The 19,103-nt window shown below is 50.7% G+C and overlaps 1 protein-coding gene across 5 annotated transcripts; it reads left to right on the plus strand.

Annotated features, from left to right (window-relative positions):
- Positions 1 to 1,366: 1,366 nt before the first annotated feature.
- On the plus strand, positions 1,367 to 17,363 carry CNDP2 (carnosine dipeptidase 2). 5 transcript variants are annotated; one of them, XM_081097960.1, is made up of 12 exons: positions 1,367 to 1,429; positions 4,047 to 4,136; positions 5,299 to 5,442; positions 7,258 to 7,420; positions 8,801 to 8,889; positions 10,373 to 10,573; positions 12,380 to 12,464; positions 13,367 to 13,527; positions 14,017 to 14,181; positions 15,380 to 15,521; positions 15,720 to 15,867; positions 16,742 to 17,363. In XM_081097960.1, exons 2-12 carry the CDS (start codon positions 4,077 to 4,079, stop codon positions 16,809 to 16,811), a joined length of 1,428 nt encoding a protein of 475 aa, XP_080954086.1. In that variant the 5' UTR covers positions 1,367 to 1,429; positions 4,047 to 4,076; the 3' UTR covers positions 16,812 to 17,363. The 5 variants fall into 5 exon arrangements, with proteins under 5 accessions (XP_080954086.1, XP_080954090.1, XP_080954089.1 ...); XM_081097964.1 differs by having other exon boundaries at positions 1,382 to 1,429; positions 4,057 to 4,136; XM_081097963.1 differs by lacking the exon at positions 1,367 to 1,429 and adding an exon at positions 2,558 to 2,600.
- The last annotated feature ends 1,740 nt before the right edge of the window (positions 17,364 to 19,103 follow it).

The raw sequence follows: 19,103 nt of genomic DNA on the forward strand, positions 1-19,103 counted from the left end.
AAAGAATGTGGGAGGGGTATAAGTTTTGCCAAATTCTTTTGGAATTACTCAAATGGAGATAGTCATTATGCCCAAGAATTGTTGTAAAATATAAGTAGTAGATGCTTGATAAATAAATGGTGTGTCTTGTGGAGGTGGAGCCTGAGAAAGAAGACACCTACCAAGAAGGGCTCCTGGCGGGTAACTGGGATTAAAATTTAAAAAATAGCCGGACCGGTTTGGCTCAGTGGATAAAGCATCGGCCTGCGGACTCAGGGATCCCAGGTTCGATTCAGGTCAAGGGCGTGTACTTTGGTTGCCGGCACTTCCCACTGGGGGGCGTGCAGGAGGCAGCTGATTGATCTCTCTCCATCGATGTTTCTGGCTCTCTATCCCTCTCCCTTCTTCTCTGTAAAAAATCAATAAAATATATTTTTAAAAAATAGAGCATAGCAACAATTGTTACACAGAGGCCTGTCACCCTAGCCTGCCCTGTGTTCCTGCCCTCTTGAGCCAGAGGAGTTCCAACCAATAGGACTGAGACTTTGCCTGACCAATTGGAGCTGTACAGGTATATTCTATTAGCACCAATCTGACCAGTCAGACTGCAAGGATTTGGAGCCCTCATTTACATGAGATCAGACCAATCAAGGACCAGGGATGGGACTTCTTTCTATACGTCAGCATCCCTGTGGCAAGACTGAATATTGCGTTTCCCTGCTGGAGCTGGAAGGCTGAAACACCAACCAGATGGGCAGAGTGGCATTGAGCTGAATCCACCCCCACCCCAGTCACCGTCCTTGCCGTATTACAATTGAGCTCTTTGCACTAAATAAAGTTTCCTTATCCACTACACCCCAAACTGGCATTGAATTGGCCACAATGACCATTGGTTGGCAGTTTGCCTTCCTTGATTTCTGTGATTATTGAATTTATATACTAAAATATTGGTAATGGTGTTGATGAAGGTTTTGCGAAGGAAATGCCAAAGCTACGTGAAAAGAAAATGTGTGTGACCAGCAAAATGTGCACTGCTCAGGACCCCACCGGGATGGGACACCCCACAAAGCCAGAGAGTTCAGGAGGTGAGGTGTGAGCTCCCCGACTTGGGACCTCAGAACCTCATTAAAAGCCACCGGGTCAGATCCCAACATTGAGGCCCCAGTCCAAGGCGCCGAGTCAGAGTGAGCAAAAGACTCCGAGGGAGGTCACGCCGCGGGCGGGCGCTCAACCCGGGATGGTGCCCTGAGGGGGCGGGGCGAAGGCGGGAGGGGCGGGGCTACGCCTGTTCCCCGGAAGAGTCCGGGGATTGGTGGGCGGGCCGCGCCGGGGGCGGGGTGACGCTAGTTCTATAGAAGCGGGGATTGGTGGGCGGGGACTGGTAGGCGGGGCTAGCCCCGCTGGGGGCGTGACTGGGGCACGTGAAGCGGCCTAGGCGCGGCGGCTGCGGGTGGGTGAGGGACCTTCCCTGGCCGGGCGGGCGGGTGGTCCCCGGGTCCCCGGGAGTCGCGCCTCGCTAGGCATGCAGAATGGGTGCCGAGGCCAGAACCGAGGGCTCCGGGAGCAGCGGGTCGGGTTGGGGTTTGGAGGGGCGGCGCCCACCGCCAGGTCTGTGTAGCCGGCGGTGACTGATACCGGGGTGTCTCGTTCAAACAGGGCCGGCGCGGAATCGGGGCTCCGCGGGCGGGGAGGGGCGCACCCTCCGTCCCCAGGCTCGCAGCAAACGGCAGCCTTTCTCTAGCCCGCAGAGCTTTTGGCGGAGGCTCTGGATGGTGCTGCCTGGCCCGGCCCCGGGCCAGGAGTCTCTAGCTCTCGCCAGCATTAAAGGCGGGGGTTGCAGCTTGCGGGTCTGAACAGGTCGGGTGTTCCCTCAGCCTCAGTTTCCTCACCTGTAACATGGAGGTGATCCCGGGTCCCTGGCGCCACGTCCCTGAGGCCTGGGTCTCGCAGATAGGGCCACCAGTCCGCCTCCGCCGCCAAGATGGGGTCCCGGGCGTCATCCTGGAGCCGAGTCGGTGTAAACTCGTGGAGCACCCGCACCTGTACGGGGACCTTCCATTCACGCCGTTGTCGTCCCTGGTGTTTGCACGGAGGAGTGAGGAAAGAAAATTTGTAAAACTGTGTTGGGGAGAAAGCTCCAGATTGGGCAAATTGGAGGTTCCTGCCCGTTTTAGTGGAGGGTTTTTTTTGCAAAGACTCGAAGCCATGACTCGGGTATTTATATATTGTAACGTATGCCGCGAGTTAATGGGGGACAAAGATGGATTTGTAGGTGTTGTAGACGGTCCCGGGGGCTCCCGGGGTCACTCCTCCTTCCGCGCCCACTAGTTTCACTAGTGAAATTTTGTGACTCCCCAGGAACTGCAGGTTTCAAGAGGGGAGTGAAAAGGGTACTTATTTCGAACGGATATTTGCTTTTGTCCACTCCAACTCAGCGCTTTTACCTTAACAGGTTCCGGTAGGCAGGTCCCAGTTCATGTGGGGGAGGGGAGGACAAGAAATACTCAGAAAGTGAGTGGGCGGGACTGACTAGCAGTTCAGGTGCTGCTTTGGCCCCGCCCTGGGGGGCTGGCGTCGCAGTCTGGTCTGGGGACTCTCCTTTGGTGAAGGGTGCAGTGTAGGTAAGTCCGTCTTCCAGTGGCTCTACTGCAAGGCCGTGGGCTCATTGTCTGCAAAGAGCATACTATGAAAGAGAACATACCGCAGTGAGTTTGGGATTTGTGGTATTGGATAACCAGGAACCCAAATAAAAGTGCCCAGCATAGCATGCTGTCATAGACAGCCTCCTGTTTACATTTTTGGGGATAGGTGGATGAAAATTTGACTATATTAACGACCATGAAATCCCCCGGCGGCATTCGTGGACTGTCCTGCTGGGCTCTTCCAGAGGAGAGCCTCAGCTGAAGCCATCTGAGTTGGCTGGGAGGTTTGTAATAATTTATGGCTGGTATTTGAGGAGGAGGAAAGAGGCACTGAAAATAAGCACTTTGATCTGTTCTCACTGAACTCAGAACAGCTCTGGCAACTTCCTCAGTTGGTGAGCAGCTTCACGCTTCATGTCACAGCAGATGCAGTCACTCCCCTGTCCAGAAAGCAGTTCGGAATCTGATACCAAACAAAGCATGCTCTTTAACCAGCGTGCTGGTGCCCAGGCATCAGCACTCCTGGATGTGGTGGGATCTTGTGAGTTTGCAGCTCCGAGTCTGAAATACTGCCTGTCTCAGGGGTATAGCTGAGCCCTTTCCAACCACTGGGTGGGATTCAAATTGTCAATTGAAGGAGGGGACAAGCAATTTTGAAAGTCCCAATATATAGCAGAATCATTTTTGTTTCATATGCATTCCAGATTTTAAAGGTGATGCATCAGAGGATTTCTGCCCCCCCCCCCCTCCTCTATATTTGTGGGGTGGAATGGGATGTGGTGGGTCTCACACATGGGAAACTGGGTGTTAGAAAATGCACGGGGGGGGGGGGGGGTGCAAGTAGATGGAGCTGCTTATTCTAATCAGGCCTGCTTTCCCATGTTGCCTTTAGCAGTTTCTGGACTCAGATTGTCAACTTCCTTAAACTAAATTTATCAGCCTGTCCTGGGGCCTTTTTGCTGTGTTGTGCCCTTGTAAGAGGTAGGCTGTGACATTTTTGCTGGGATCCTTGGAGTGATGGTTGCCTCTGTGGTCATAGTAAGTGGAAAGTTCTCTATGTGCTTCAGGAGAGTAAAATTAAATTAAAATTTTAAATGCTGATAAGTCAGCATTACTGAAAAGTACCTACTTTTAGTTTTCATCAGATTGTCTTCAACTCAGGCCCTTCCTTCTTTATCTGCCACTGTGACACAATTTTGGGTACATTTTCCTTCTGAAAAAGATGGGAGATCAACCTGAGCCTCTCACTGCATCCCAAAGCTTTCATTTCTGCCTCTGCGGTCACTTCCTGGAGTCCTCGTGTTGACTGCTGGCACTGCTGGCCAGGAAGGTGGGGTAGGAGTTCATGACCCTGAGCAGCCAGCGACTTTTCCTCATTCGGGCCCTGTGCAGAGGCAGGAGTAACAGGTTGCTCTTCCCTCCAAGAATCTCCCAGGCCTGCCCTTTGACTGGAAGATGTCGGTCCTCGCTACCCTGTTTAAGTATGTGGATGAAAATCAGGATCGCTACATCAAGGTAAGGGAATATTTATTTATTCCAATAAACTTAAAATCCAGTTTAGTCCTTTGGGGCTCAGGGGAACTAATGTGAGTTATGCTGTTTAAATCAAGTATTAAAGACAGACAAACACTGCATGATCTCATTTCTATGTGCAATCTGAACAAGGAACTCAGAGAAGCAGGGGGTAGAACGGTGGTTGCCAGGGGCTACGGGAAGTGGTGAGATCCTGATCTTAGGCAAAGGGCACACACTTTCAGTTATATGAAGAGTTCTGGAGGCCCAATGTACAGCGTGGTTACCATAGTTAACAATACTATGTTGTAAACTTGAATCTGCTAAGAGAGTAGTTCTTAAGTGTTCTCACAGAAAAAAAAAATGTGTGTGTGTGTGTATGAAAAATATATGAAAAATAATACAATAATAAATAATATGAGAATAAACTGTTTCCTTTATAACTGTAAACCTACTTTTGCCCCACCCTGTATATATAAGTCTAGAGATCTTTTCCTTTACCTCCTCATTACATTATAGAAATTATAATTTTGGCTTTGGCAGAAAGTCTTAATATATGTTTCTAGAAATGGCAGAGCTAATTGAGATTTTTGTTTAATCTTCATCAATAATTTCTTGTAGTAGATTAAAGACCTGTTTTGCATTTAGGATGTTTTCAATGATTCAGTAGCATTATAGATTAATCTGTTACTTGAGTTTAATTTAAAGAATCATGCTTTAAAGTTATTCTTGGTAGACACATTTCAGATGAAATCTTTAGAGTTCTCATTCTAAAACTTATACTTTAGAGAACTTGCCATTATAAGGATGATAACTAAGCTAACCTGGACTGAAAATCTTGGGTAGTTTCTGTACCCCTCAGTTATAATTTTGTTAGATTCGGAGGTATTTATGGACTCTGTTCATTTTATATTCACCTCATGCTTAATGGTTAAAAATACGCATTCTGACATGTTTCTGTTATGCTACATAGTTCTTGCTACAGGGTCAGTAAAAGTAGGTTTTGATGGATCTATTCTTCCATGTGTGGTCAACATGCTCAACATGGAGTGGCCACAGGTAGCAGGTCAACGTTGGGTGCCTGAAACACGGCAAAAGTATGGATGCCTTTCTTCCTTTAGGAGCACCTTTTGAGAATCCCTTTTTGCTTATTGTCCACAAACAGAAGCTTGCGGAATGGGTGGCCATCCAGAGCGTATCTGCGTGGCCTGAGAAGAGAGGGGAAATCAAAAAGATGATGGAAGTGGCCGCTGCGGATATCAAGCAGTTGGGCGGCTCCGTGGAACTGGTGGATATTGGAAAACAGAAGGTATGAGCGTACCCTCAGATACCCTGCTTGCCTTTCACAAGAAAGGCCTGATTTGGATATAAATCTCTGTGTGGTTTCTTCAGTTGGACTGGGGCACAGGTTTTTGTCATTCTCAGCATTTCTCTGAGAATGTGGAGGGCTATTTCCCAATAGTAAGTTAGCATAGAGGCTATTCTTAGAAAATAACTGAGATTCACCAGAAAGCAGTCTCCTTTCAAACTAGGCAGCTACACTCTATCCACATAAGTGTAAAAACACGAAGACTCCCACTGTCCCCACACTCTGTCTCCAGCATCCCGACTGCGAGGAATAGCACTTTTTCTTGAAAAAGAGGAACTTTGTGTGTGAGCTGATTCTGACAGGAAATTGGTTTCTTTCTAACTGAAGTGAACAGTCCACTCACGCTAAGCCATTCTGATGATTTCAGTCCCGTGTGAATCACGTTTCATGCCCTGCATTTTCGAAGATGCAGTATCATTTTCTATTGCAGGGTGTGGTGAGGTTTGCTTAATCTCAGCTTTCTTGCCCAATGGTGTGTCAGTTGAGGTCATTGTCCCTGGAGTTTACTGTGGACATTCAGCTCAGTCTCCCCTTTTCATGAGTGGAAGCACCCGAGGCCCAGGCGGGCTTTGCCTCCACCGGGAACCACACCAGTTCCCAGTGGAGATAAAACCTGGGCCTCTTGATTCCAGTCCAGCCGTGTTTGTGAGGGCTGCACAGGGGTACCTGTGGAGTTACTGAGAGTTACTTACATTGAGTATTTATGAGTGGAGTTTACTGGAAAGACAAATCTGAGGACCTGCAAAAATCCCGGCAGCCTGGTGCGTTCCTGAATGTACGGTATACCTAGGGGTCTCAGAGCCCCTGGAGCTTGGGGCAGACACTTTCATCAGCCCATCATTCATCCTTATAGGCTTGTCATTTTTACTAGTTGCTCATTTATCTCTTGATTATAAATTGTTAGTTTAGTTTCATTACCAATTTAGTCTGTGAGTTTATTAATGTTTATTTTCACAAAGACTGTTTTCTAGTAACTAGACGTCTGTGATGGTTCTAGCATGAGTAATCCTTACCCAGTAGCAACACAAAAGGATGTGTGCTTTTCACCCTCCCTGAAACCACCCCCCTCCCCTGCCCCCCACATTTTGCTGGTGTTACTTTGTAATGGTAACAGGTTTCCCTGTTGGAATAGAGCTGGGAGAGCTGTTACAGGGCGCAGGGCCGGATTTTAAAGTATCAGCTGGAGAGTTGAGCTGTTGTAGGCATAGGAAAAGCACTGAGCTCGCCTTTGCATCTTGGTTAATGCATTGGCCCCGTTCTTACAGGATCGTCGGAGTCCAGGAAGCCTTTCGGAGGACCCGCTCCAGTGCCTACTGTGCACTTTCCTGTGACTTAGTCACTGCATCCTGGTCTACAGCCCTTTCTGTACAGAACTAATGTGATTTTCAAACACCCATCTTCTGCTTTAAGATTGTAGTAGTTTTTATCCATTATTTAGAAAATACTGAACTAAGTTGCATCCCAACCTCGCCTCTCATAACATGTTTTGTATAAAAGTTAAAAAAAACAATCTGCTTTTAAAAATTTACCAAATTGCCTACAGTTGGTCAACATAATTCAGTCTTTGTACTCTGGGTAGCAAAGTAATTTCTTGTTAATTAAATGACTCAGTTGAGCAATATGATCTTAAACCCTACAATAGAGGGAGGTTGATGCGAAGGGATAAGAACACTTAAGGTATTTTAATAATATCTGCCATAAACACCAGGTTTTTAAACAAAGGCTGTCTTCACATGCTTCCCTCTCCTCTTGCAGCTCCCTGATGGCTCAGAGATACCACTTCCTCCCATTTTACTTGGCAAGCTGGGCTCTGACCCCCAGAAGAAGACAGTGTGCATCTACGGCCATCTGGACGTGCAGCCAGCAGCCCTGGAGGATGGCTGGGACAGCGAGCCCTTCACCCTGGTGGAGCGAGACGGTAAGGATGCTCTGCTGGCAGAGGAGTGCTTCAAATCCTGCTGCTTCTTACCAGCAGAATCACCAGTACTCCCTTGGCCATCCTCCCAGAACAGGCAGTTGTGACCTAATGTCGAAATCAGCTTCCAGAAGTGTACACATGTGCACCAGACAGGAACATGAGAAAGCCTTCCGTTCTGTGGAAATGGGGGTTTGTGGCCTTGGGTCAGTGAGGCTTCCCCAGTTCTGAACTGAGGCAGTGCAGCCCTCACATGCTGAGTCTCCACGTGACAACTCTCTGGAAGCACTGGTTCCCCCACCTCCCTGAGTTGTCTTCCTCATCACTCCTCCCCCACCTGCAGCACCAGCTTAGAACACAGCCCCTCCCGATCGCACCGGACAGGTTCCCTCAGCAGACTCGGCATCAAGGACGCTGGAAGGAGCCCGGGGGGTGCATGCCTTTGTCTTGTACACCTCTGTGCAGCGTGGTCCGCACACCCCCGTCACCGCGTCAGCATTCCTCACGGAACGATGATGCTTTTAGGAGAGCTCTTTAGCTTTTGTGAAAAGTTGGGCTCAATTTAAAAATAAATTCCCAGGGTAGTGATTGCTTTAAGCCTTATACTACTTTGGGGTGGGTCATGTTAAAACTGCCAAACATTTGAAAACAGTCTTAGGAATGAGGAAGTGAGAGAGCTGACCAGGACAGAGGGAAGCTGAGCCCCGGGCAGGCATGGCCATCCGTGCTCTGCCCTGGTTGCCTCAGGTACTCTGTGTCACATGACAGCAGGCCAGGGGGAGGCCTTGTTTCCCCAGGAGGGGTCCCAGGAGCAGGGGTGCAGAGGGGAGGGACTCACTCCTCACACTGAGGGAAAGCAGTATTGTGCTGTTAGATTTCAGTGATACCTGGAGACATCAGGGACAAGCATAAGTCCATTCTTCATCAGATTAGATGTGAAATTGGGGTGGGGTGAGATTTGTCATTCTCTTGATCAGGGTGCATCGTGCTTCCCCTCCTCTGCCCAGGTTTTCCACCCTTATTGATATCAGCTGGTTATGGAAGTAGATTTTAACCACTGGCCCACTGATAGTAAGCTCCTGACCTGGCTCTGAAGTTTGTGCCCTGAGTCAGCAGGATCGTGAGCACTGACTAACTGCCACATCCGCAGGGGACGGGAGAGGGACTTGGAGGCATCCATGTGGCTGCCTTCGATGACAGTGAATTCTCCCATCATTTTAGCAGTAGTGCCGGGTAGAGACTTGGGGCTTCCAATGTCAGGAGAAATTCTCAAGGCAGACGTATGTGGTTTCGCTGAGATGTTAACAGATGTTCGCTGAGGGTTCACTCTCCATCTGTCTCCTTGTCATTGTAATGCTATGAATTTGCTGATTGCTGTTCCAGGCAAACTGTACGGGAGAGGTTCAACTGATGACAAGGGGCCAGTGGCCGGCTGGATGAATGCCCTGGAAGCCTTTCAGAAAACAAGTCAAGTATGTCACCCTCCTTGAGCCCGGCTCACCCCGTTCCATCTGAGCGTAACAAGGCCGGGCTTCTCCAGATCAAAGATCACTAGGATGTGAGACAGCAGGCTCCCCCCAAAGTGTCAGCCCAGTGACTCAGATTTTAGATGAGAGGTTGTGTTCCAGCTTCAGGAAACGCTGCAGGTGTAATTGTTTTACAGTGTTCAAGGGTCGCACTATTGATGACTCGGCAGGAACCCAGGCCACACACAAATGACCCGCCCACTTGGGCTGTGGTAGCGGACAAACCCCCTTCTCTGCATGGTTTACAGCTTCCTGAAATTACATTTTATTTTTAGAAATATATTTCCTTAACTAGGAAATCTCCACTCCTTGTTGAAAGTTTGTAAACTTTAGAGAAGTAGAGAGAAAATGTTGCCTAGAATCTCAACCCTAAGAGACTTAATATTTTGGTACTTACCAATCTTTTCAACTGTTTTAACCTAATTGTGATCAAGTGTGTAGATGGTTTTTGCATCTTGCCTTTCTCTTGTATCATGATAAAATTAGAATTGTAAGACAAGCATATTTGTTAGAACATGAAATGGTAGATCCAAATAGGGCCCAGGGGTCCATTGTGCACAGGAGAAAGCCGAGGCCCAGAACCACTGGATGGCAGTGCTCTCATGGCTGCCACAAGCTGGGCACAGGGACTGAGGGCAACTGAGAGAAAGGGTGGCCGTGTGCAGGGCAGAGCCGCTCAGAGCAGCTCCACTTACCTGTTCCATATACCAAGGTCCCCAGAAGGATTCCATCTGAGGGGCAGAGGAGAGAAGGTGTGCCTGAGCAGTGCCACCCGGGGGCAGTTCTGAATAGGACTGTGCAAACTTGAGTCCCAGTGAGGCCCTACCATGCCACAGCCTTCATTTTCTTGTGTGTGGAAGGCCACCTGCCTCACCGCACAGTGCTGGGAGACCTGGAAAACTACAGAGAGGAGCCGGATGGGCAGACGGCAGCATCCTCTCTTTAAGAAAAGGTACTGTAGTGCGAGCAGGAGGTCATAGTGCAGGAGTACCTTCTAAACTAGGAAGAGGCTTTCCCTCCCTCGAGGGCACTGGTGGTGGCCACAAGGGTGCCAGTGAAGACTCCTCTGGTTTCTTTGCGTACAGCCTTCAGAGAGCAGCTCAGGCCTTAATGGAGAGACTCCTGACCTGCGCTGGGTGAGCACCTAGATCCCTGTGACTCAGAAGTGTGGTCACCTGAGGAGTTGCTGGCAAGGAGCTCTCAGTGAGGATGTAGCTGTGGCTGGAGCCAGGCTTGTCCCCTGACACAGCCCAGCACCTGGGGACTGAGGGTCATTGAGAACTGCATACCTCCTGCCAGAGTGCTTGGTCTGGAGGAAGTTGGGTATTTGAAATTGGTGATTTCACATTTGGTGACTTCCTGTATGTTGTCTCTAAGAACTAAAGGTATGTGAAAGCTGAATGCCTGTGACTCTCTTTTCCTATCACAGGAAATCCCTGTTAACATCCGATTCTGTCTGGAGGGCATGGAGGAGTCAGGCTCCGAGGGCCTGGATGAACTGATTTTTGCCCAGAAGGACACCTTCTTTAAAGACGTGGACTACGTCTGCATTTCTGACAACTACTGGCTGGGGAAGAAGAAGCCCTGCATCACCTACGGCCTCAGGGGCATCTGCTACTTTTTCATCGAGGTATCGGCCACGTTCCCCATGCCCCATGGTGATTCCCCTGTGGTGCTCCATGCCCAGTGCCATCAGAATCAGCGTCATCCACCTTCAAGCTAGGCTGTATTCTCTGCAGGATTGTCTTGCGCAGTTGAGAAAAGATGAAGTGCAAGTCCATGTAGGAACACTGAGACGTAGGCAGAACATTTTAGGAAGACTTCCTTTCAAAAGTGACAGTGTTCATATTTCAGCCCCTAAGCTCTTATCCCTTGACTGAGTGATCTTGAGGGAACCGGGACGTTACCCTCGACACAGGAGCCCAGGAGGATGGACGTGCCACTCGCTGGTGGCTGAGCCTCCGTCTCCTCTACACAGAAAGGTGGGGGTTCCTCCCGCACAGGTGACTGATCAGTTCCTGCGTGTGAGGGTGGTCTGTAGACAAAAGTTCCGGGAACGATCATAGTTGCTGTACTGAGCACTCACTCTGTGCAAGGCACCTTTCTACCTGCTGTGTGATAACCGACGGGGACACAGTAGCTGGGAGGTGAGCGGTCTTACTCTGCTACAGGTGAGGAGGCAGAGGCCCAGGGCCGTTACTGCCTTATCCTGGTTACACATCGTGGCAACGGTGGGGCGGAGACTGACCCCAGGTTCTTGGGCTCCAGGTCCCTGCTGGCTCTTTTTCCTGGTTGTTGTTGCCCTTTTAGTAGCTCTTGCAGGGTATCTCTGAAACCACTGCAAAAGGTTCTGAGAGCTGGGGGAGTTGCCCTGCTCAGTTCTGCTAGCTCACCTGTGCTCAGTACTCCTAGCTCACCTGTGCTCAGTACTCCTAGCTCACCTGTGCCCAGCACTCCTAGCTCACCTGTGCTCAGTACTCCTAGCTCACCTGTGCCCAGCACTTCTAGCTCACCTGTGCCCAGCACTCCTAGCTCACCTGTGCTCAGCACTCCTAGTTCACCTGTGCTCAGTACTCTTAGCCCACCTGTGCTCAGCACTCCTAGCTCACCTGTGCCCAGCACTCCTAGCTCACCTGTGCCCAGCACTCCTAGCTCACCTGTGCTCAGCACTCCTAGCTCACCTGTGCTCAGCACTCCTAGCTCACCTGTGCTCAGCACTCCTAGCTCACCTGTGCTCAGCACTCCTAGCTCACCTGTGCTCAGCACTCCTAGCTCACCTGTGCTCAGCACTCCTAGCTCACCTGTGCGCTGCACTCCTAGTTCACCTGTGCTCAGCACTCCTAGTTCACCTGTGCTCAGCACTCCTAGCTCACCTGTGCTCAGCACTCCTAGCTCACCTGTGCTCAGTACTCCTAGCTCACCTGTGCTCAGCACTCCTAGTTCACCTGTGCTCAGTACTCTTAGCCCACCTGTGCTCAGCACTCCTAGCTCACCTGTGCCCAGCACTCCTAGCTCACCTGTGCCCAGCACTCCTAGCTCACCTGTGCCCAGCACTCCTAGCTCACCTGTGCTCAGCACTCCTAGCTCACCTGTGCTCAGCACTCCTAGCTCACCTGTGCTCAGCACTCCTAGCTCACCTGTGCTCAGCACTCCTAGCTCACCTGTGCGCTGCACTCCTAGTTCACCTGTGCTCAGCACTCCTAGTTCACCTATGATTATATTTTGGTTTACCTGTGGTTGGCATTTCCAATGGTATTTTCTGTCGTTTCAAGTTTTGTAATTTAGGAAATGCCTTGCTTTGCTCATCGAGGGAGCAAATTTTGATTTTAAAAATTGCCTGTCAGGTCTTGTGAATGTTCTTGGTTCAATTTACTGTCACATGATAAAAATAAGCTCCCGCTAAGCAGCCCAATAGAGTGGTCTTTGTTCCTTTCAGGTGGAATGCAGTGACAAAGACCTGCACTCTGGGGTGTATGGGGGCTCAGTGCACGAGGCCATGACGGATCTCATTACGCTGATGGGTAAGCCGGGTTTCAGTCACGACTTGGTGATTTGGGAGACCAGCTGGTGGGCTCTTTCCAGGCTGTCATCAGCATTTGGCGCATTCCAACGTTCTTCATGATCCACTTCCCTGTTACTCTGTGGCTCCCTTGCTCTGCTCACTGTTCCCTTTAAAAGATTGGGTATGGATGTCTCGTTTCTGCCTTCCTTTTCCTCACACCCTTACCTCCCTGTGTAGCTAAACCCTGTCTCGCCTCCAGGACCCAGCTGGGCACCCTTGGCTCCTTCAGCCCTGTCTGGCCCTGTCCAGCCTGTCCCCTAGATTCCCACAACTGTCCTTCCTCTGGACACGTATGTCACGTCCCTCAGCATCTGCTTCAGCCGTTTGACATTGTAACTGGCCACTGCGAGGGCTCCTGCATGGTCGGCTCTTTGAGATGAGGTCCCAGCTCACTCTCCCTGGCATCCTGTGGCCTCACCATATGGTTTGTTGTGCTGTTTCCTTCCCGGATGGATGCTGGCTGCCATCTGTGGAGTCTGTTGCTCCTGTGACTGGAGTCTACTCTGTCCCTCTCTCTAGTTCCCTCTCAGCTTGGGAACAGCTATTTTCTTGTGGAAAGCATGTTAAAAAGGCGATATTGGAGAGTGTCTTGGTTTTTAGATGGGTCTGGGGTCCCTCTGCTCAGTGTGTCCTGGTCTGTGACCGGGGACAGCTCACCTGCCCCTTCGTATCTGAGCCTCTTTGTCTTAAAATGGGAAGATGGCACTGCTCACCTCACTGGGTTATTACGGTAGTTAACTGACGTATGAGCACAGGTACCCAGGCCCTCACGTGTGCCCAGGAAAGGTGACCACAGGGCTCTTGTGCCAGGACTCCCTGCAGCCTGTGCGCTGAGCACCAACCATTCCCTTTCTCCTCCAGGCTGCTTGGTGGACAGGAAGGGGAAGATCCTCATCCCCGGCATCAGCGAGGCTGTGGCGCCCGTGACAGAGGAGGAGCTGAAGCTCTACGACCAGATCGACTTTGACCTGGAGGAGTACGCCAAGGATGTGGGGGCGCAGACCCTGCTGCACGGCTGCAAGGTGCTGCCTTGGCACGCCAAGACCTGTCTGTCCCCAAGCCTCCCAACTGTAGGGGCCCCGTGAGAAGGAGCAGAGGGGCTGGCAGAGATCTGGGCATTTCTGTGGGCACCTGAGTCATCGGAAGGTGCAGACCACTCCCAGGCTGGGTGCTGAGAGGTTGTTAGAAATGTCAAATATTGACTGGTGATGATGTGGGCCCTGGAATACATGCAGAGAAAACCTAGAGGCCGGTAGCTCTCGCCTGTTTGCGGGTGTAGGATGATCTCCAGGACAGGCCAGAGACGGTGGAAGGCCTCGCTGGTAGAGCCCACTCAGTTCCTGGTGTATGAGGTCGGGATGTAAGTCACATTCAGGTCAGCCAGCATTAACTGAACTCCTGCGGGGTCTGCACCTCCTTCCTGTGCTCAGGAAAGGGCCGGCTGTGACTAAGAGGGACCTTCCTGTCTCCTCTGAAAGCTGCCCCCTGAACTGCTCTGTCATTTTCTGCAGAAAGACGTCCTGATGCACAGATGGCGGTTCCCATCCCTCTCCCTCCACGGGATCGAAGGTGCCTTCTCCGGCTCAGGGGCCAAGACCGTGATTCCTAGGAAAGTGGTTGGCAAGTTCTCCATCAGGCTCGTGCCCAACATGACTCCTGAGGTTGTCAGCGAGCAGGTACATGGGGCAGTGGGACTCGGGGAGGGGGCTGCCGTGCACCGGCAAAGATTCAGGGGCCAAAAGGTTTTCCTCCGAACAACTGAAAAACACAAACCCAAAACCACATGTCCCCACCTCTTGGCTATGGCCAACTCAGTAATTACTAGAATAAGCAGTTCAGAAACTGATCGAAGATAAAGGCCACATAAAAGCATTACGTGTAAGTGACCTTTGTCAGTGCTAGGCATGCCCAAACCTGATCTCTGACTTCAGGTCAGACGCTGACTTTGGGTCCAATATGTTATGGTGAGGGTGCAAGGGAGCACCCTCTGGGCCGTGGTGAGGAGTGGAGGGGAAGACGCCTGTCAGGGAAGATTTCAGAGGGGCAAATTCTGATCGCTGCAGGCCCACCAGGCTTCCCGGGAGCAGGCATCCAGATGGGAAGGTGTGGAGGATAGAATTAAGGGCTTCCCTGTGGGGAGAGGACACTGGGACTGGCATTTTGTCATCAAGAGGTCTCCCTGGGTCGGCACCTGGCTCTGTTTTGGTCTGGATGTGGTCTTTTTTATAAAGCAAGTGAAAGAACAATTTTGAAAACTTGGTTTAAATATTATCATTATATGGGGACATCTACATAAAGGGTGAATTAAAACATTACCTTTTACCTGCAAATAACTGGCTTTTGATTCTTGATAAAAATCCCCTTTTCTGTTATCACAGTTATGCAGATCAGCATTTAGCAGCAGAAAGTTCACTGTAGACTCACTCTAGACCAGTGGTTCTCAACCTGAGGGTTGCGACCCCTTTGGCAGTCGAATGACCCTTTCACAGGGGTTGCCTAAGACCATCCTGCAGATCAGATATACATGATGATTCATAACAGTAGCCTCATTACAGTTATGAAGTAGCAACGAAAATAATTTTATGGTAGGGTCACAATATGAGGAACTGTATTTAAAGGGCCAGAAGGTTGAGAACCACTGCTCTAGACCCATTGTAGACCTGTTATAGTCTCACTGTGGACTCATGGTGGACTTACCATAGGCTAATTGTAAATCACTGTAGACTGATCCATTGTAGACCTGTGTGGATTCACTGTAGACTCCTGCTGGACTTACTGTAGGCTACTTACAAACCATGTGGACTTACTGTAGATCTGCTGTGGGTCAGGAGCAGAGCTTTATAATACATTATGTCTCTTCTGTTTGTGGTTCAGGTTACAAAGTACTTGACAAAGAAGTTTGCTGAACTGCAGAGCCCCAACAAATTCAAGGTGTACATGGGCCATGGTGGGAAGCCCTGGGTGTCTGACTTCAACCACCCTCATTACATGGCTGGGAGAAGAGCCCTGAAAACAGGTCAGACATTTTCCTGGGGACAATGCCAGGGCCCTCAGCATGTCTGCTAGGGCTCTGCCGTGTCATATGACATGTAGCTATATAGTGATGCTGTGAGGGGCTGCTGTCCCAGGGTCCGGCCTTAGTGCTGCAGGTAGTGGGTATGTGGGGAAGCCTCAGCCCCCAAGCTCACTATTTCTTTTATTTCATTCCCTCCAGTTTTTGGTGTTGAGCCGGATTTAACCAGGGAAGGTGGCAGTATTCCTGTGACTTTGACCTTTCAGGAGGCCACAGGCAAGAATGTCATGCTGTTGCCTGTGGGGTCCGCTGATGATGGCGCCCACTCCCAGAATGAAAAACTCAACAGGTGAGGCTCTGGATCCTCAGTCCTGAATCTGGGTTAGTTTCCTTGTGGATACCAGTGAGAAATCCTGTGAAAGCCAGGGCATTCCCTGCACCCCTTCCTCCTCCACACCTGCCCCTTTCCTGCTGCTAAGAGGTGATTTCTGGGACCCCTTCCCCGTGCGCTCTCTACCATCTGTCCTTGGTGGAGGGAACACTGGTGGGAGGTAGGGAAGGAAGCCTGTGGGAGGTAGCAGTTCTTCAGAACAAGTTTCGCCCAGTGGTCTGTTGATCTCTGTGCCTCACCCGCAACTCCTGAAGGACCCCTGCACCTTCCTGTTTGGAAGTCCTCATGTCATTACTGGCTCCATAAGCTACTTTTCTCCTTCCTGGCTTATACAGACGTGATGGGGTCTTTAACCAACAGAGATGGAAGTTGATCTCTGAGTTGGCAGCTGTGAGGAGAGACCCACGAAGGCAGGGAGACTCAAAGGCAGTCAGGAAGAGCAGAGGAGGATAGGAAACCGGTCGTCTTGGGGTCAGGGACTAAGAGGCAAAGGCCCTAAGTGGAGGGTGGAAGGGAGGGACAGAGACCAAAGTCCTAGGACACCAGGTGGCGGCTTCGGATCCAAGCAAACAACAGAGGGCCATGATCAAGGCAAGGCCTTTGGTAGTCAGGGGCTAGGTGAGATCCCATCTATTCGATGAGTCCAGGGCCAGGACCGGTCCCTGCTGGGACACTTGGGCTGAGCCTATATTTGAGAACCAGGTGCCCAAATTCTAAAGGCAAGCAGAACTCAGGGCCCGCACACCAGGACGGTGGGACGCTCCCAGAATGCCACATGCATGCCTGGACCTCGGGACACCAGCCAACGCCATGACTTGTTCCTCTCCATCAGGCACAACTACATAGAAGGAACCAAAATGCTGGCTGCGTACCTGTATGAAGTGTCTCAGCTGAAGAACTGAGAGGCCCCGTGTCCCTGGAGCACCTCTGACGGCACCCGCCCTCCACCTGCATCCTCTCTGATCGCTCCAGAAAGCAGCCTGTCTTCCTCCTCTCTTGTCACACCACACACAGACATCCAGGAATGGACATGGGAGCACCAACCTGTTCCTGAATGACATGGCCTACACCGGGCAGTTACACATGTTCAGTCCTGGGGTATCAGTGACCCCAAATGTCAGCTGAATTCTCCGAGATGCCCAGCATGGCTTGGTCTCCAGGACTCACAGCAAGAGTTCTTCTGTAGAAGGCTCTGGTTGACATCTAGTCAGACTAAACAGAGGCCTGCTGATCCTGGCCCCACCTCTGCCTCTGATTCAGGGTCGGGCACACGGAGTATCTAGGTGGGGCGTATGACGAGTGAGGGCCTCCCTTTCTGGTCCCTTGCTGTCCTGAAGTTCTGTCCTTTACTGAACACCGTAACCCTCCTGTCTTCTTGCTAACCCTCCAAACCTGAACCTAACTGGAAGGATCATGTGGTCTGTCTGTGCCAATGAATAAAAAGTACAAACGGAGCCTCTGGAAGCATCCCTGCCCCCTGACTTACCCAGGAGCACCCTGTGTGTGGAGGGTGGTGTGTTGTGGGGGCTTCAGGTGGGGGTGGGTCTTCTCTCCCAGGTCCCCAGGTGGAGTGGAGACTCACGGCCCCTCCATAGCTGTTAGGGAAGTGTCTGTCCCCATCCCCATGCCTTATGCTGCCCAGACACCAAAAATCAAGTCAGGTTGGTTTAAACAAATGGAGGTTTATTGGCCCAGCTGGTAAAAGCCCAGAGGAAATGGGAAACAGGGCTTAATTCATTTCAAAGTCTCTATAGTTTGTCCACATTGCTGACCATCTTCACTCAGATCAGAACTGGGATGTGAAACGGGGCTGCTATTTATTGAGCCCTCATACCTACACTGATGGAACAGAATAATGACATTAGAAATCATTGTTTTAGCCCAGCCCGTGTGGATCAATGATTGAACGTTGACCCATGAACCAGGAGGTCATAGTTCGATTCCTGATTAGGACACATGCTCGGGTTGCAGACTCAGTCCCCAGTAGAGGGCGTGCAGAAGGCAGCTGATTGAAGATTCTCTCTCATCATTGATATTTCTCTCTCCTTTCCTCTCTGAAGTCAATACAAATTTATATATATATATATATATATATATATATATATATATATATATATACACACATACATACATACTAGAGTTCCGGTGCACAAAAATTTGTGCACTCAGGGGGGGGGGGAGGGGTCCCTCAGCCCGGCCTGTGTCCTCTCGCAGTCTGGAACCCCTCAGGGGATGACCACCTGCTGGCTTAGGCCTGCTCCCTGGGGGATTGGGCCTAAGATGGCAATCAGACATCCCTCTGGCAGCCCGGCAGCCTTTGGGGGATGTCCACTTACCAGCGGGGAGCAGGCCTAAACTGCAGTCGGACATCCTTAGCGCTGCTGAGGAGGCAGGAGAGGCTCCCACCACCACCGCTGTACTGGCAGCCATCAGCCTGGCTTGTGGCTGAGCAGAGCTCCTCCCATGTGAGAGCACCCTGACCACCAGAGGGCAGCTCCTGCATTGAGCGTCTGCCCCTTGGTGGTCAGTGTGTGTCATAGTGACCAGTCATTCCCAGTCCTTATGCTGTTACGGTCAGTTTGCATATTACCCTTTTACTATATAGGATAGAGGCCTGGTGCACGGGTGGGGGCCGGCTGGTTTGCCCTTCAGGGTGTCCCAGATCAGGGTGGGGGTCCCTACTGGGGTTCCTGGCCAGTCTGGGTGAGGGGCTGAGGGCCGTTTTCAGGCTGGTGGGTGACTGAAGCTCCCAACCTCTCCTTTTTTTCTGTTTTTCTCTTTTATTCTGGGATTTATTTACCTTCTATGGCTGTCACTGGAACTGAGAGCTGGCTTTAGCTCTGAGGCTTGGCTCCAGCTCTGAGACCTTGCCTGCTGAAAGCAAGTATCTGGGTTTGTTTGGCTTCTATAATTGAAACACTGTTACAGCTCCAGCTCTGAGGCCTGGCTGGCTGAAAGCAGGTTTCTGGGGTTTGTTTAGCTTCTATAATTGCAACATTGTTTCTTAGAGTGCAACTCAGAGGCCGGCAGTGGCAGGCGGGGAACCTTGGCTTCCTCCATCACTGGAGCAAGCAAGCCTCCTGTTCGCTTCAGCTGCCTGGCTGCCGGCCGCCATCTTGGTTGGCAGTTAATTTGCATATCTCGCTGATTAGTCAATGGGAAGAGTAGCGAAGTTATGGTTAATTACCATGTTC

Source organism: Myotis nattereri, assembly GCF_964212035.1.
Source record: "Myotis nattereri genome assembly, chromosome: 8".
NCBI lineage: Eukaryota > Metazoa > Chordata > Mammalia > Chiroptera > Vespertilionidae > Myotis > Myotis nattereri.

What these genes read in the sequence shown, in the direction of transcription:
- CNDP2 (XM_081097960.1), top strand. Translation starts at nt 4,077, where the DNA reads ATGTCGGTCCTCGCTACCCTGTTTAAGTATGTGGATGAAAATCAGGAT. An exon ending in TGGATATTGGAAAACAGAAG is followed by an intron (nt 5,443 to 7,257) that starts GTATGAGCGTAC and finishes CTCCTCTTGCAG; the next exon opens with CTCCCTGATGGCTCAGAGAT. An exon ending in CACCCTGGTGGAGCGAGACG is followed by an intron (nt 7,421 to 8,800) that starts GTAAGGATGCTC and finishes TTGCTGTTCCAG; the next exon opens with GCAAACTGTACGGGAGAGGT.